General features: G+C 46.0%; 1 protein-coding gene across 3 annotated transcripts in view; it reads left to right on the forward strand.

The window, feature by feature from the left end:
- Wisp1 (WNT1 inducible signaling pathway protein 1) overlaps positions 1-15593 on the forward strand; it is a 31961-nt gene extending 16368 nt beyond the window's left edge. The window contains exons 4-6 of one of the 3 annotated variants that reach the window (XM_005398024.2): positions 6349-6609; positions 9785-9978; positions 12218-15593. In XM_005398024.2, coding sequence (XP_005398081.1) covers positions 6349-6609; positions 9785-9978; positions 12218-12517 — 755 coding nt within the window. In that variant the 3' untranslated portion in view covers positions 12518-15593. The remainder of the gene's footprint in view (positions 1-6348; positions 6610-9784; positions 9979-12217) is intronic. The other 2 variants (XM_005398025.2, XM_013521349.1) reach the window with 2 other exon arrangements.
- The last annotated feature ends 1051 nt before the right edge of the window (positions 15594-16644 follow it).

A 16644-nucleotide genomic window follows, 5' to 3' on the forward strand; every position in this document is an offset into this window, starting at 1 on the left:
GCCACAGTGTGGCAGGGAGTAAATCCTATCCCAGGTCCCAGGCTGGGGCTTTCTAGGGAGAGAGGGATGCCTATGTTCTTCCTCTGGCTCCAGAACCTCAGTTTTTATTTGCTTCTTGGTCCTGGAGGTCTAATTCCCTGAGGAAGGAGCTTCTACTAGGAAAGATTTAAGTCTGGCTTCAGTCTTTTAGCAGGTAGAACCCTTGAATGGATGCCCCCAGCCTCCCAGGTGACACAGGGTCACTACAGAACTTCCAATATTTTAATAGTATTATAAATGTAAATATTTTAAATCCAGTAGCCTTGAAATAATGAAAACCAGCAACCTATAGCTATCCCATCCTACTAATCATGTTCTTTTAATTACTAAAATCATTTTTTCACTTTTTAGTCCTTTATTTGTACAGTTAGCACCAAATTATGCATATCTTCTGCTATATATTAATTGGTTTGGTATATCAATTTTGGACAATCTATTAACACCTCCTTTATCTTCTAAATGTCATCACCATAATTTTTGGTTTTGCAATTATCAGTATTTATAATATTGTGACTATGTGAATATTATTCACTGCAGTATAAAATAGTGTATTTGTTTCAATTTCTTTTTTTATGATGCTTTTTGTTTTCCTTGGAGTTTATAATTGGCTTTCTTTTTCTTTGCTCTTTATCTTCACAGTATCTTTGGGTTTGGAGTGAAGGACTCTTTTTGTTCTTCAAGTACTTCATCCTGACCATTCTGTTCTCTTTTTTGTTATGAGAGATCTCCTTTTTAATACCTTCTGGCCTCTGCTTCTATCTGGACATGTACTTTCTTAGTTCAAATCATCCAAGCATTGCCAAAATTACAGCATGGTAAAGAGAGATAATCAGGCATCATGATACAGCAGCCTGACTTCTGAAAAGTTCCACAAACTCATAAAAATCAAGAATTCCCTTCTTACCTAGTGCTGAATTGAGAATTCCCCCTAACTGGGTTTTCATATACACTCCATTACATATTCACACAGTACAGTCTCTTATCCTCAGCTAGCATGTATTTCCTGAAGTAGGTTGCTGATGAGGGTTCTGAATATAATTCCAAGTCAGACAATCCTGTCTGAGCATCAGGACTAATTTCTAGCATTCTCTTCTCTTTTATCATTGGTTCATCCTTCAACTTTCAGACCAAGTCATGTGTCCTTGACTTCACATGTATTCACCCTGCTTCACCCATCCTTCCGATTTTTCTCCTTTTTACTTAGACCAATTATTTACATAGACTAATTACTAGACTATTATTACAAAATAATGTGTGCAAAGACAATTTGCAGCATTACCTGTGCAGAATCATCTGCTGTGCTGATTCAAAATGTCATTCCCAGGTCCTGGCCCAGACTTTCTGCATCATGTCCTCTGGAAGCAGAGCTGGTAACCCACACCTTCAGTGAGGTTCCCAGGGGATTCTCATGCATGCAGCAGTTCTACACCAACTGCTAAGACACACTGTCAGTTGCTGACCCTTTCTCATAGCCCAAGTAGGACCACCTGGCCCAACCCCACTCCCAGTGCTAGAAGCCCCTCCCATTATGTGAGACCATCTCATAATTCCTTTCCCATTTGACAACTGCTCTTCAAGGTCATTTGAATGGTAATTCAGTTCACTGTGCTTATGTCTCTAAATCTATACAAGATCTCATCACATACTAGGTATTACACCTTTAGAGATGTTCTCTCATGGAGCCAGAGACTGCCTTTCTTACTTGCCATCTCTACCAGAGGCTTGGAAAACCACTTGCCCATCTTCTCATCCTTGTGTCTTTGCAACTCAGGTTTTGCCTTCATCCATTACAGCTTATTAGCTCTTCACCCACCATGAGCCTCTATTTATTTACATTTATTAAGAAAAACACACAAACAAACACTGTGGTCTCAAGAATCTCCTATATGAGCTCATATGAGGTCTCATATCTGCCAATGGCTCCCTGATCATAGAATTTGTGGTGGACTAAAGTTAAGCAGGTGTTACAGAACTTCTCAGAGGCTCAGTGTGTCCACATCTACCCACTGCCAAGCTCCAAAAGAGCCTATCACGAGACTTTCTCATTTCACTTATTTGAACACTAAACTTTTTTGTCCAGGTACATTCTTACTCACTTTGACACACACCCTCACACACCAGATGCATACTGTACACGTGCATGCACACACACAATTCAACTGTGTTCTACTGAAACCTTTCCTAAAAATGCTGATATAGCATCAGAGTTTGTGAGGCCCTGGTGCAAGAAAGAAGAGAGGTCAGGGTCTGAAAGTATAGGGAACCTGTGAAAGTATAGAGATACTTCTGAGCCAGAGATCAAAGAGACAGCATAGTCCCCCTAACACACAACCTTTCTGTGAATGACTATTCAGCTAATGGGCAGCGCCTAGGACAAGCTAAATCTGTCTTTGAACATTTGCATGTAATTGGGCCAGGACAAGGCAGGAAATAAGGATGAGAAATTGCAACTCTGACAATATACCTCAGATAAGATACAAGGCATGGTGGCAGGCTGACACTTACAAGCTCAGGCTATCAGAAGCCACCCTGCTGGGGACCAGCCTCTGTGGCCAAGAACGGTGAGCTTGCTCCTGTCTAGTACCCGCAGTTTCCAAGAGAACCCAGCAAGCCAGACTTGTGCATGGTTTGTAAATGTTGGCAATAAATTTGAAACAGTTTTACAAAACAATCTGTGGGCCAAACTAAATACATCCAAAGGACAGAGAGCAAGCTCTTAGGCGCTTGGCTATTTCTGCAGCACAAACACTAGATTTAATGCAGTCGGGTCAGATCTGAGGCACAGTGGTTTGGTTGAAGGACGGTGACATTTACAGGCACACAGACTTGGGCTTTAAATCCTGGCTCTGCCGCTTGCTGGCTACGTGACTGTGTGCACGTCCCTCACAGAGTCTGCTTAACCCACTGTCATGTGACACCAAGCAATAAACAAGGGAGTGCAACTAAACAAGGAAACAAAACAGAAAATATGCTCACTGCCCTGGGTTACAATTTTCTTTGTTTTAATTTTCCTTTGCAGAAGTCATCTCAGCCCTCTCCATGGTCAGCCTCAGAGGGAAGACAAATCTGGGTCCAGACCCAGTCCCCCAATCTGACATCAGGGACTAGTAAATCCAGGCATAGTTTTCTAGGCAACCCGAGTTAGAATTCCTTCCTGATGCCAACCAGTACTATGACTTAAAACAAGATACTCAACCATTTAAGTGTCAGTTTCCTCATCAAGGACAGTGTGACAATATTCTGTCCTTTCTAGGTCATTAGGATTCCAAATGCCTGTGCACAGTAGGCACTCAATAAAGATCGAGCCTCCCCCAGCCCATGTGTATCCATCCATCAGCGTGTGGAGTCATTCCTATAGAGAACATAGATGAATGCCAAGTCCAGGGTGGCGTTACAGAAGGGCCTGTCCAGTGCCCTATCCCACAGGCTGTCCATGGATGTAGCTGAAGGGAGTAAAGCCCTCAGGGAATGGTAAGGTAGCTTGAGTTCCTGGAAGCCCCCAGCGAGAGGAAAGCTAGCACACCTGCACATGCAAGGCAGATGGGCAGGAAGTAGCTGCTTCACTGCCTCACCATGAACTGGTCCTTTATTTAGGCAGGAAAAAAGGAAATGAGAGGGACCCTGAGCCTGCTGGTGGGGCCATCACATATCTTATTGCCCTCTGGCTTATCCAGGGCAGACTCTCTACAACCAGCAGCAACCACCCCCCAACCCTGTGTCCCTACCCAAGATGTCAAGAAGACCACCACATCTAGACACAGTGGTTCTCAGCCTTAGCTGCAAACTGGATTCATCTGGGGAGATACCTCCCCAGTATTTGAAAAATACAAAAACTGAGAATAGAAAACACCCTCATATTCTAGGGCATGGCTCAGGCATCAGCGATTTCAAAAGCTCCTGAGCTAGTTCTACTGAGGATCCTGAGTCACCAGTCCCAAGTCCCCAACACCATTTCCCTCCTGTGTCCTCACACTGGGGCAGAGCCAAGGCTGTGCCCTCCTTCTCCTGCCCCATAAACCAACACACATTCATACACGTGTGCACACACACAAACTCACACATCCTCCTCTAGTAAGAGGTTGTAGTCAGGGATGATTCCAAACATACTGCATTGTGATTCACTCTTGCTTCCTAATTCTTTCTTTCCTTTTGCTCTCACCCCCACCCTGCCCTCTGATGCATAGTGGAAGGAAAGGAGCTGCGGAGTCAGCTCCCCTGGGCTGGAGTCCCAGCTGTCGTTTACTGGTGTCATGACCTTGAGCAAATGAATCACTTAACCTCTCAGATCTTTCCTGTGTGCCAAATGAAGACAATAAAACTCTCCTGATGAAGTCACCGGGGTACCTGTGAGAGCTCATGGACCAGGTGGTGCCTGGCACGAGGCCAGGTGGTCAGTATGCACTGGGACCTGCCTTTCTGCATCTGCTCCTGGGGTAGCCTCACTCCAGGATGAACAATAGCCACAGCAAGGTGCATGCCACTGACTGTCTGCTGCCCACTGTGGTTACATTGGACACTTGATTTCACCTTGCTGAGCCTCAGTTTTGCATATGAAGAGGATAACACATTTGTGTCTGGAATGAGATAAGTAAAGCAATAAGAATGATGCAGAGGAGCCTCTGAGATGCAGTAGGCACAACCTTCGCTCCTGCAGATTCTAGGGTGAAAGTTAGAAATCACCTTTCTGGGCAAATCTAGGGGACAAGACAGAACTATAGCTAGATTCCAGATTCTAAATTGTCACTCCTCTGGTGGGCACCTTGCTGCCCAGGGACTCTGTGCCTCCAGATGCTGTTGTTAAGGTACCACATGGCATCAAGAGTTCCATGTGGTCCCAGCAACCCTCCAAACTCTCCCAGAGACTCCATGCTTAGACGGCCACTCCCACATGGCCACTTGGTGGATATCAGCCAGCTGTCTCACAGCTAATGATGGACTCTTTTGTCTGCCTAACCCAAACTCTGCTCCTCTGAGGGTGACAGAGAATTGCTCCCCTTCTAACAGAGCCAGGAGTCCTTCACCCCTGCATGCTCCACTGCAAGGCCTGGCAGCTTTCTTGCTAAATGCACCCAGAAGCCTCTGTATTGGGAGCTGATAAAGCTCCAGATCTTAGAGAGGTGCTGAAAGAAAAGGATTAAAAAAAGATAATGCAAATACATTTTGTGGGAGTCCAGGAAGGTCAGCACTTTCTTGGAGCTAAAACAAAGACTTCTCTGGACAGCCAGTATTTATTTATTGGATTTTAAACAAGTACAGGGTGGGAGAATGAGGGAAAGTGAAGGAAAAAGCTGAGGTAAAGGTGGGAAGCTGAGCAGGACCTTGAGAAGTCAGAACAAGGACATTCTGCAGACAGTAAATCTTGCCAATTAGGAGGGCTGTCTTATCTTGAAGGTTGGCAGTATATTATTTTATTGCTTTGGAACAGGGAGTGAGAGCCTGTGTTCTCCTGTGCTCAGCTGCCTCAGCTGCCTCAGCTGTGGTTTTATCTTGTCTTCAGAGCACTGTGCTCAGCAACTTTACACTTACACAGCCCAGTCCCCAACACCTCTATCCATGGCTATGGGTCCCTCCCTGTTCCCAGCCAGCTTGGATACTATGGTGGCCTCCAGATGCTGCCCCTTGCTCCTCTCCCATCTATCCTCTGTAGCACCAAGAGTATTCTTGTGAAGCACTGCTTTCAAACTACTACTTACTGAGCACCTGCTTTGTGCCTAGTAAGGTTCTAGGCTTTGTACCTTCCCCTGAGCCTAGAGGAAGCCACGTCTATATCACCTCTTTCTTCTCTTTTCTCCCCTGCCTCTCCCGCCTCCACCTGCAATCTTCACACCTGTGATTGATACCCTTCCCCAGCACCTGGCTGGCTTGCTTCCTCTTTCTTGGTCTTTGGGAAGGAAGCATCCTCATGTCAGTGATGCCTCCTGTTTCCATCCCCCATTTCCAGCTGCACTTCCCTGCTCTACTTTTCCTAGTCACTGTTACTAGCGACTGACACCACTGACACTTTGTGTAATCCCTTTGGATGCTTTTTGTGTGCCACTCCCACCACATGCTCTCCAAAGGTGGAGCTGTTGCATCACCAGCACTGATATACTAGGTCACTAAGCCCTGAGAGAAGGCCACATGGGTTTTGATGTTCTGGCTTGTTTATTTGCCTGTTCCCCTTGAAACGTGATTCCTCTGGGAGTGCATGTGTTAGGATCAGGCTTTGTGCCAAGGACATTCCAGGGAGCAAGCTTCTTGGGTCCCTATCCTGGGTGTTCTCCTTTCTTAGCTGCCTGACCAAATGATGGGCACTGCCTGTGTTTGCAGAGGTGGTCGGTGTGGGCTGCGTCTTGAATGGAGTGCGCTACAGCAATGGCGAGTCTTTCCAGCCCAGCTGCAGGTACAACTGCACGTGCATTGGCGGCGCGGTGGGATGCACACCTCTGTGCCTCCGTGCACGCCCTCCACGTCTCTGGTGCCGCCAGCCCCGACGTGTAAGAGTGCCAGGCCAGTGCTGTGAGCAGTGGGTGTGTGAAGATGATGCCTGGAGACCTCGACAAACCGTGCTGGGTGACACCACAGCCCTGGGTAGGTTCAGGCTCAGAATCTGGAGCATTGCAGAATGCTGGGAACTATGACCCCTGTGCATAACTTGGACCCTGAGGCCCAGTACCCGGTCCACTGCTCACTAGATGGACAGGCATGGGAAAGTCACACCTCCTTGGATGCCCATTTCCCATCTGTAAAATGGAAATTTCCCCATCTTCTGTCTGTTTTATAAAATCCTCCCAGCGTAAAAGAAGGAAGTACTTTGTAAAGAACAAAGACCACAACCACACTCTACTATTATCCATTTCAGAGTTTGGGGGTGGAATGGAGGAAGATTCCTAGAGAGGGAGGCAAGAGAAGCAGAAGCAACATAGAGAGGGAGAAGACGGCTTAATCCAGGTTTCCCCTGCTGTGAAAGATAGGTGGGCAGGTATACCTGGGCTCCACCCAGGTAATCCTGTTTACAGAAAAGGAAAGGCAAAGACAGATTTGTTTGCTTTTTTCACTCCCTACTAGAGCCTAGCCCAGTGCAGGCCACAGTTAGGTAAGTGTACCTAGGTGCAGGTACCCAATTAATGTTTGTCATTTGTGCAAGTGAATCGATGGATGAACAGATAGATGGATGGACCGATGGGTAGATGGACTGGTGGATGGATGGAATGAAAAATTAGTGGGTGGATGGTTAGGTGGGTGGTGGCTAGATAACTGCATGGGTGGATGGATGGATGGACAGATAATGGATGGAAGGTGGGTAGATTGAAGAATGGCTTGATTGATGGATGGGCTAATGAGGGTCTGAGCTAGGGCAGTGAGAGTAGAGATGGTGACAAAGGGAAAGATGCAGGAGACGTTGCTGGAGTGAGACTGCAGGTGTTGGTATCCACCCCATGCAGAGGATGAAATAGAAGCAGGAGTGGGGATGCCTGCTGTGGCACATGATTCCCAAGGAGAAAAGGTAAGAGGAGCCTGCTAAGGAGAACTACATGGCAGGACAGAGTTGAGCTTGAGGCCTGGTGCACACAGAGGAGTATCCAGTGGGTATAGCATTGGTGGAGAGAGAAGCAGGGAGAGAGCTCTGGGATCCCCTTCTTGGAGCTGCTGATGGCAGGGTAGGATGGCCTAGGAATCGCATAGTGAGCGAGAAGGGGCCTGAGGTAGATCTTGGGCATGGCTGCCCAGATGGAGAAGAGATGATGGGGAGACAGAGAGGAAGGTCAGGAAAAATAGGGAGCAGCTGATGCTTTGGAATACAGGGACAGGGACACTGCTATAGAGGGAAGCTCCTATCAGGCAAGTAGGTACCAAGTAGCACAAAAATAGCATAAAGTTTGGGAGTTCAACATGTATTGCTAATTTTAAAAGCCCTCTGAAGTGCGTGGGATCATTAAGGGACTATGCAAAGCCAAATTTCTCTAGCACTGGTAGTTCTCAAGACCTGAGACTTTGTGGCAGCAGCTGGATGTACCCTGAAGGATGTTAGTAGCACCCTGGCCCCCACTCATACAGTCAGTAGCACCCCACCTCAAGGTGTGACCTTTCCAAGGTGTAACAACCCCAAATAGCGCCAGACACTGGCGAATGTGCCGGGAGCAGAAGTGCCCTGGTGGAGAAGCATTCTCCTGTGGACGGAAAGAGGTGGCGGGGAAAGCTGATTCCCAGCAGGCCCAGGGTGGCAGAGCAGCTGTCCCATCACAGCCCCCTCCGCAGGGCCACAGGAGGGTCACCGGGTGGGGGAGGGGGAGGCAGAGGCTGTCTGCGCATTGTGTGTGGCCCAGTGACCCCATTCTGACCTAGCACAAGTGGAGTCCCTGCAGCGCGCAGCTTCAGAGGCGACCCAGAAACCAAAGCCTTTCATCCTCCAGACAAATCCCTCTCCACGCCTGGGCACCCGTCTCCGAGATGCTACAGCCTAGCTCAGCCCTGCCCCGCCGTCCCCATCCTGGGTGCCTCTGGGCTCTCCTGTCTGAAGAGCCTCTCCCTCTCTCACTGCTCATCCCTGCATCCCTGCATCTGTTCACAGTGTGCCCTGCACGTCTGTGTGTTTCCTCGTTAAGGACAGGACAGACTTCCCTTCTCTGTCTCCCCTGAGCCTACTTAGCTGCTTCTCTCTTGTGTCTCTTTCCTTCCTCGTTCTTTCCCCTGTTCCCCTTCTCACCCTTTCCTCCTTTCCTCTCTTATCCCTGCCCTTCCATCTCTTTCCATCCCTTCCCTGCCCACCTGCCCCTTCCTTCTCCTTGTTCATGTCCTGTGCCTGTGGCCAGATGGTGTTTTCTCCTTCTGAATGCAGTCCTCTGCCTGGTCAGCCCTTATCTGCCTCAGTCTGTCTCTAGCACAGTAACGTCCACTTCTCAGATAGCAGCTGAATGGTCACTTGTTTCAGATGCTGGGCATTCGGGTATCCACAGAACTACCTAAGAGTACTGCTCCTCTTCACATGGACTCAGAGCTCGTGAAAAGGCAGGGAGAGTCTTTTTGGATCCCAGCCCTGGAGGGCCATGTTTTGCCAGTCTCTTGGCAGAGAAAGGGCTTGGATCACAGAGGTGTGATTGAGCTCCCACACTTACACAGCTTGGAAGCAGCCATGCTGAGAGTTGAATCAGGGAGTTGGACATGGAAGCCTGGAGTCCCCTGATCCACCATCCCCTCAGTATCACCACAGTGAAGTGTTCGGTGCCAGAATGTGGGTCCTCACCTTCTAACTTCCCCAAATCAACTTCACCTCTGCAGGCCAGAGACAGCATCTCTCTAACCTCTCATGTGCAGCCCCTGTTTTGGTACAAAAACTATCCAGTCCCAACTCTGTGGTCCCACCAGCCTCAGGCAGATGCTATGCTTCTAACCAGGTGACAGACCTAGAGTGAGGCATCCAAAAATCACACTCCTTGGGATGGAGGAGAGAAGGATTTGAACTTGAACTTGGGTCCACATGTCTCTAAAGATGATTTTTCTTCTATGTGCTGTGCTTTCTCTCTTGACCAGAAAAATATAAGGACCTTAGAATGTGTCCCTCTGTCCCTAGCTGTCTGTGTTGGTTAGAAGCCAGTTTGTCCTTTATGAGAAGGAACAGTGCAGTTCCTCTTTCTGTCTCTCTGTCTCTGGCTGCTCTCTCTCTCTCCAAGGTTAGCGAAGACCCAGCTGCCTTCCTATGGTGATGGTTAGGGTCAGGGGTGAGTGGTGACTGGAGACTCACAGGGACTCTGGTGTCTTTGTACAGCAGCTGTAAATGACATGGAACCCTGGCACGGGAACTGCTTACCCTACACCAGCCCTTGGAGCCCCTGCTCCACTACCTGTGGCCTAGGCATCTCCACTCGGATCTCCAACACCAATGCCCAGTGCTGGCCTGAGCAGGAAAGCCGCCTGTGCAACCTGCGGCCCTGTGATGTGGACATCCGCCCTCACATCAAGGTAGGTCCAGGGTGGACAGAGGTGAGTGCCTGAGACCTGACAAGCAAACAAGCAGGCTTTGAGGCTAGCTCTTGAACTTCTGCATGGGGCCACATGTGCAGCGGGAAAATTAAGCCACCTGAGGTTCTCTGTGTAATTTGATCATTGGCCTGGTGCATTGTGGATTTCACTCAATGAAAGGCTTTGTGGTCACCATGCTATTAGAATCAAGGCCACTCCAGAGAGAGCTGGGGACCCGTCCAAACTGCTCTTCTCTGGTGACTCTGAACGACCTTCACTGACTCCTGTCCTCCCAGCCAAGCCAGTCCACACCTTTTGGCCCCTGCCCTTAGGACAGCTACGTGGGGTATCCCGAGGTACACCAAACTGAGCTTCTGACAGGTGGAGTCGGGTGCCCTCTGCCACTGTAGATACATGACTGGCTTCCCATTGCCAGGCCTCAGCCCCCATTGTTACAATGTTTCATTTCTAAAGTCTCTTCCAGCTTTGAGAGTCTCAGATAACAAAAATAAAGCATCAGGGACACATGGGATCCCAGAGGCTGTGTTCTGGTGCTCAGTCAGACCTGGATCTCGCTTGCTTAATTCAGTGCCCCTCACTCGTGCCTTAGCCAGGAGTCAGCAAAAACAGCAAAACTAAGCAAAGCTCGACTCTGGCTTCATTTTCAGAGCCCAGGTGGTTTCTTAAGGGTGCTGAAGGGAGTTTCCCAGCAGACAAGGCAGCCCGGCTTCCTGCTGTCCTTTTTAAATATCCAACCTCTGTCCTTGTCCTGGAAACAGCATCCCCGGTCATCTCTTGTTGGTCCCCTGGATGCATCCCTCCTGTTTTCCCTTCTTTTTCTTCTCTTTGCTTCCTCTTTCTTCCTCTCTGACTATTTCCCCTGCTGTGCTGGCCTGTGTATGCTCAGTGCTCCATGCCCAGCACATGCTCAGTAGACAGTCTGAATTGGGAGCATGAATGGAAAGATACCAGCAGTTAGGGAAATGGCAGCATCTGATTTTGTTTCCATGATTATGTGTCCTGAATATATATGCTTCATGCCTGGATCTGCTTTACCCCAGGTCTGCTATTTCTGGTACAGAGCTGGTTCCAAGAACCATTATTTCCACTCATTTGGTAAGTGCCTAAAATGCACTAGGCATGATATTCAAGGAGTGATCAAAATATACGGTGCATGTTTAAATTTTAATAATTATTGCAATAAAAAAACGCATTACATTAACCCTTCTCAAAATACTCCCCCTCATCTCAAACACACTTATCCCGTCATTCTTGCCCCCTTCTGAAGCCATTCTGGAAGTTCTGTTTCATAAATGTCTTTGTAAGGTATAATTAAAAAAATATACAGTGCATGCTGCTACCAGGTGCCATCCAAGGAAAGGCAGGCTCATAAAAACATGGTGGTGTCCTCATCCATTTTATTCCCTGGACCTGGCACCTTGCAACTTCTAGCTCTTTCTCAAAGTCAAAATGAGCCCAAATGTCAACGTTTTAGATCAACTGAGGCCATCAAGACAAGAACAACAGGAGAACTAAAGGCACTTTTTACAGAGGACTTTCAGAACTGCTTTAGAAATTAGGAAGAATGATAGGATAAGTGTGTGCTAAGCCTGTGGGAGTTCTTTGATAAGAATTAATGGCAATGTACCTTTTACTATAATATGTTTTTTGAAAATTTAAACAGTCACCATATTTTTCAATCACACTTTATATACTATAGGGAGGCTAAAAGATCCCCAAGTGGTCCACAGCCCCGTAGGAGGACAGAGTCACCTTTCAACCATGCCAGTGAAGTTGAATAGGCTGCCTGGTCAGTGTACAAGGAGATCTGGGAGAGGCAGAGGGGGCGAGCTTGAGAAAAGCCTGTCCCTGACTGTGTAGTCCTCATGCCAGCCCTGCCACTGGCTAGCTGGGGAGCTTGATCTCCTGAAAGAGCTGCTAAGGTTCCCCACATTGGCAAAACTGTGACAAATGGGCACAGGCAAGGCAAAAATTCCGGAGATAAGGGAGATTGCAGGCTGTGAGATCCAGCCTTAGCAAAGCAATTGTTTCATGATCCTCATTTTACTGCTATCTAACATGATTGAGTCTTGCTGTTATTTGTTAATGTTCTTTCTTGCCCAAAGATGCTATAAATCTAAGAGTAAGACAAAGTGCACCATGAGTGAGAAGGCCTGGGGAGAAAACAATGGTTGTTTCCCGGAACATCCTAACTGAGAGCTCCTTTCATTTCCTGCAGGAAGGGAAGAAGTGTCTGGCTGTGTTCCAACCAGAGGTGCCCATGAACTTCACTCTTGCAGGCTGTGTCAGCACCCGCTCCTACCGACCCAAGTACTGTGGAGCCTGCGTGGACAATAGGTGCTGCATCCCCTACAAGTCCAAGACCATCGATGTCTCCTTCCAGTGTCCCGAGGGGCCTGGCTTCTCCCGCAAGGTCCTGTGGATTAATGCTTGCTTCTGCAACCTGACCTGTAGGAATCCTAATGATATCTTTGCTGACTTGGAACCCTATCCTGACATCTCAGAAATCGCCAACTAGTCAGGCAGAAGTCATGAGATTGGGACCTGGCTAAATGCTTGTAAAGCCGCCAGCATTCTGAGGCAAATAACGTCACAATTGAGCCTTCCTTTGTTAGTTCTTACCCACTTTCAAAAACTCCAGTCTGGACCTTCAACCTCACTTCCTGTCTTCCACCACCCAGATGACACATGATGGTGCTGCTCAGGCCCAAACAATGGATCCCCTCTTGGGTGGTGTTGTGTATCACACCAAAGAAAATGCCTGTTTCTAGCTGTTCTAAACAAGACTCCAGCCTGATTCAGCCTGGCTTGCCCAGGTCCCAAGGAATGGAACCAGCTAGATAACCCAGTATCACAGATTTTCTCTGTAGTGGCCAACTCGAGGAGCCCTTAGGTCTGTACAGAAGGATGGGTCTGTGGATTAAACTCCGTTTTCTTGTCTGAGGACAGAAGCTGATCAGTTACTTAGAAATGGAAATACATTTAATAGGGATTAAAAGCCAAAAAAGAATTGAATCTAAAAGAAACAGAAGGTTGTTATAAATGGAAATGCAACTCTTATTTATTTCCTTACTAGAATATATTACTGTCATATTCTTTGATTCAGTATCTTCTCTGTGCTAGACTTTGTTCTCTGTGTCTTCTGTATACTTGCTTATTGAATCTTGATAATGTTGATGAGTTCTCATTATCATTTCTATTCTTACAAATGTGAAATGGAAACTCAGAAAGGCAAGAGAAACCTGACCAGAGTCACCCATCTAGTAAATGAGGCAACTGGAATTCAAGTCCAATTTGGACTGACCTCATAAGCCATACTTTTCCTGTTTCTACATCTTTCCAATGTGCTAGAATAGCCAAACAGTGAAAAAAGCAACCTCATGTTCTCATCTTTTTGCTTTGGAGCTTTTTTCCCCAAAGAAATGTCTGATTTCCTGATTATTTAGGTCCTTAAAGATATCCCCAAAAGTAGGAGGCACAAAAATCTATGCATTCCCTAAGATCATCCTCTTCTTCAAATAAGAATGAGCTTATGTTGTGCATTTATAAGTGATTCTGTTTACCTGACGCTGCACACTGGGCTAATGTGCAGTTATTCATGAAGGAATTACATGCAGCATGCATATGGTTTCTTCCACAGGAAAAAGGATCAGGAATTTGCCCTCCTTACTGTGACCTCCCAAAGGCCTGGCACAGTACAAGGCTTACCGCGGTGCTCAATATGTATTTGATGAATAAGTTGTATATATGTTTCCACTGTTATTTAGAAGCTCTCTTCTTGCAGTCGTGTAAAAATCTAATTTTATCAATGAAAATCTTATATTAAGCACCACAGGAGCAACAATATTTTAAAGAAATGTATATTTGTGTATGTAGAGAAATTCTCATGTAATGAAACAACTTATTCCACCAATCATATCTGTTGTGTCACGTTGGAATTTCTTGGAATAGAAATACCTACCACCTATAAGGCTAGAGAACAGTACGCTATATGAGATTCAGGAGAAATCTAAGAGTCAGGTTCTAAGTGAATTTATGCTCCAATTGGGAAGCTGAGCATGGCTTCCTAAATCCTAGGAAATCTGGTTGGAGGAGTTGGGGGTTATGTTGGAACAGGGGGATGGGATTGCCAGTCTCACTCAGTTTCTGTTGGTTTTGAGAAATAGACCTGGCCCACGCAGGTCCAAAGAGAACAGCTTTGACCAATGAGTTTAAGTCATGTGGAAGGATACTTATTCCCTTCTTTAAATAAGCTCTTTCTAATAGAATTATGGTGCAATGATGTAAGAATAATTACATTGAAACTTGTTCCATTTATTGAGTCTTTCCCTGGTGCCAACCACTATGCTGTTTTACATTATTTCATCACTTATCCCAGCAATGTTGACTACACATTTCTTTTCCACTTTATATATGGAAACTTTGAGATTCAAAGGGACTGGGAATTTGGGACTCAAACCCAAGCTTAATTTATTCTACCTTGCTCTTGGGGTGGCCCCCAGGGAGAACCTGGATGACTCCTCTGAGACTTCCAGTGGCAAGGTTTCAAAAAGACCAAAGAGGTCCCTTCTCTGGTCCCTTGGGATCCTGTTCTGAGATGAAGGAGAGGCCCACTATGGGTTATTTAACCTTCAGGGGAAAAAAAGCTCGTGGCCACATCTTCAGCAAATTTCTCTGGTGTGCTTAGCTGTGAGAGAGGGAGACCTGAACTCAACAAACCACTGATTCCTGCTAAACCCTATGACAAGGGTTGGAGGAGCCATTGGCATATGCCAGGCCTGCTGCTAGGTGCTTTGCTCCCATATCTCATTTCACCTTCACAGTGAACCCAGGAGATGTGGCGTTACTAACACTGCCCTTTGATATAAGATAGCTGTGTCTCATAGAGTTAAGTAATTTGCATAAAGTCTTACCAGCCGGAGAACAGCAGATCAGGATGGCAAACCCATCTGACACCTGAGCTATCTCTCCTGGGACTAAACCTAGTTATCCTGCCACTGAGTCTCAGGAAGATTTACAGGGAATGTTTCATTGACAATAGCTGCAATTTCAGTTTCGAAGGTGATTCAGAGAGTGATTAAAGAAAGTAGATGCAAATGGTATGATCGTCCACACTCTCACTGATATGATCCTATGCATACTTAAGGATTATGGAGAAGCAATGCATCCTGGGATCCTTATATTGAATGACTTCACTGCTTTTTAAGGACTTGTGATGTAAAGTAACAGCAATGATAGCCCAGCATAGGTGGGAATCATGTATGGTCATATAATTAAGTAGGTACTACCATAAATACCCATATATGTGTGTATGTATATGTATGTATATATCTATTTTCAAAATGTGACTTAATATTTAAATATTCCTACTGCCATTTTTGTAAGTGACCAAATGATCCATATGAAGAAATGCCTTAGAATTTCTCACTAGTGGGAAAATAGCTCTTGGGAAATCTGTCATGTTTTATAGTATTCCTCATTTTTCTCATGATTTGTGTAGCATAGAACATATTGTTCAGCGTGGATTTTTATTGCTCAAATTCTTTGTTTACAGCTTTTCTCTTTAAAGCAATAAATCATAGCAGTGTAAATTAGTGGATTAGGTGGATTTTCTTGTGTATTCAGTTGTTATGAGGGAATGATGGGACGCTGAACACGTTCAATCAATGCTTTGAGGGGGGAAATGGGCTTCAGATATTTTATATAGAGAAAAGTAGTTTTAATAGTTTGGAAGTGAATTTAGGAATATAAATTCTAGAATCTAAGGGTGATCAGAGCTGCCAATGTATCCAGGCTCAGTGACACCTCCTCAATACAAGAGGCAATGTTTACCATTCATCCAGTCATTCATTTATTCAATGTTTTCAAGTCTAGTGTACCTTGGGGTCAGGACCCATGATGCACAATATAGTTCCTGACACATTCTGTGGCTGAGGAAGCAGGGGTGGATGTATGGCAGGCTCTTTTCCCAGCTGCCTAAGGAGCCAAAGAGCACAGGGAAGTGGGAGGGAATTCCACTATACAAGGAAAGAGGCTTGACAGTGGGCTCCAAGGTGTTTGAATATACCTTATTACTAAATCATCAACATGAAACGCACAAAATGATCATATCTACCTCTTGGCAAGATGTACATTGTGTACAAAAATTTTAAAATAGAACTCAAAGCATACAAAACCCTCAATAATCTTACCCTCAATAGTTTTACTAGCTGAGTCTGTCTCATCATAAACTTGGGTTAATCAATCAGGCTATAATAAAAATTTGCATCAATGTATGTATCTACACATTTAACTTATTTGGCCTTTAGTAGATATAAAGTATCAACAACATTCTGTTGAATGCTCTTTTATTTTATCATAACCCACTTATTCACTGTATTAGCCAACTTTCCCATTGCTGGGACACAATCCCAATCCCTATGACTTAAAGGAGCGGAGGTTTCATTTGGTTCCTTGTTCAGGGGGTTCAGTCCATGGTAATCTGGCTCCAAGGCAGAAATATGGTGGAAAGGCCTGGCAGAGGAAGGCTCCTCACCTCATAGTTAGGAAGCAGAGAGAGAAGAGGGGAGCTGGGGAAAGAGATACATCTATCAATGGCACCCACAGTGACATATCTTTCAATCAAGCCCCACCTCTTAATAGCAC

Source organism: Chinchilla lanigera, unplaced genomic scaffold (genome assembly GCF_000276665.1).
Source record: "Chinchilla lanigera isolate Chin_1 unplaced genomic scaffold, ChiLan1.0 scaffold00060, whole genome shotgun sequence".
In the NCBI taxonomy this organism is placed as follows: domain Eukaryota; kingdom Metazoa; phylum Chordata; class Mammalia; order Rodentia; family Chinchillidae; genus Chinchilla; species Chinchilla lanigera.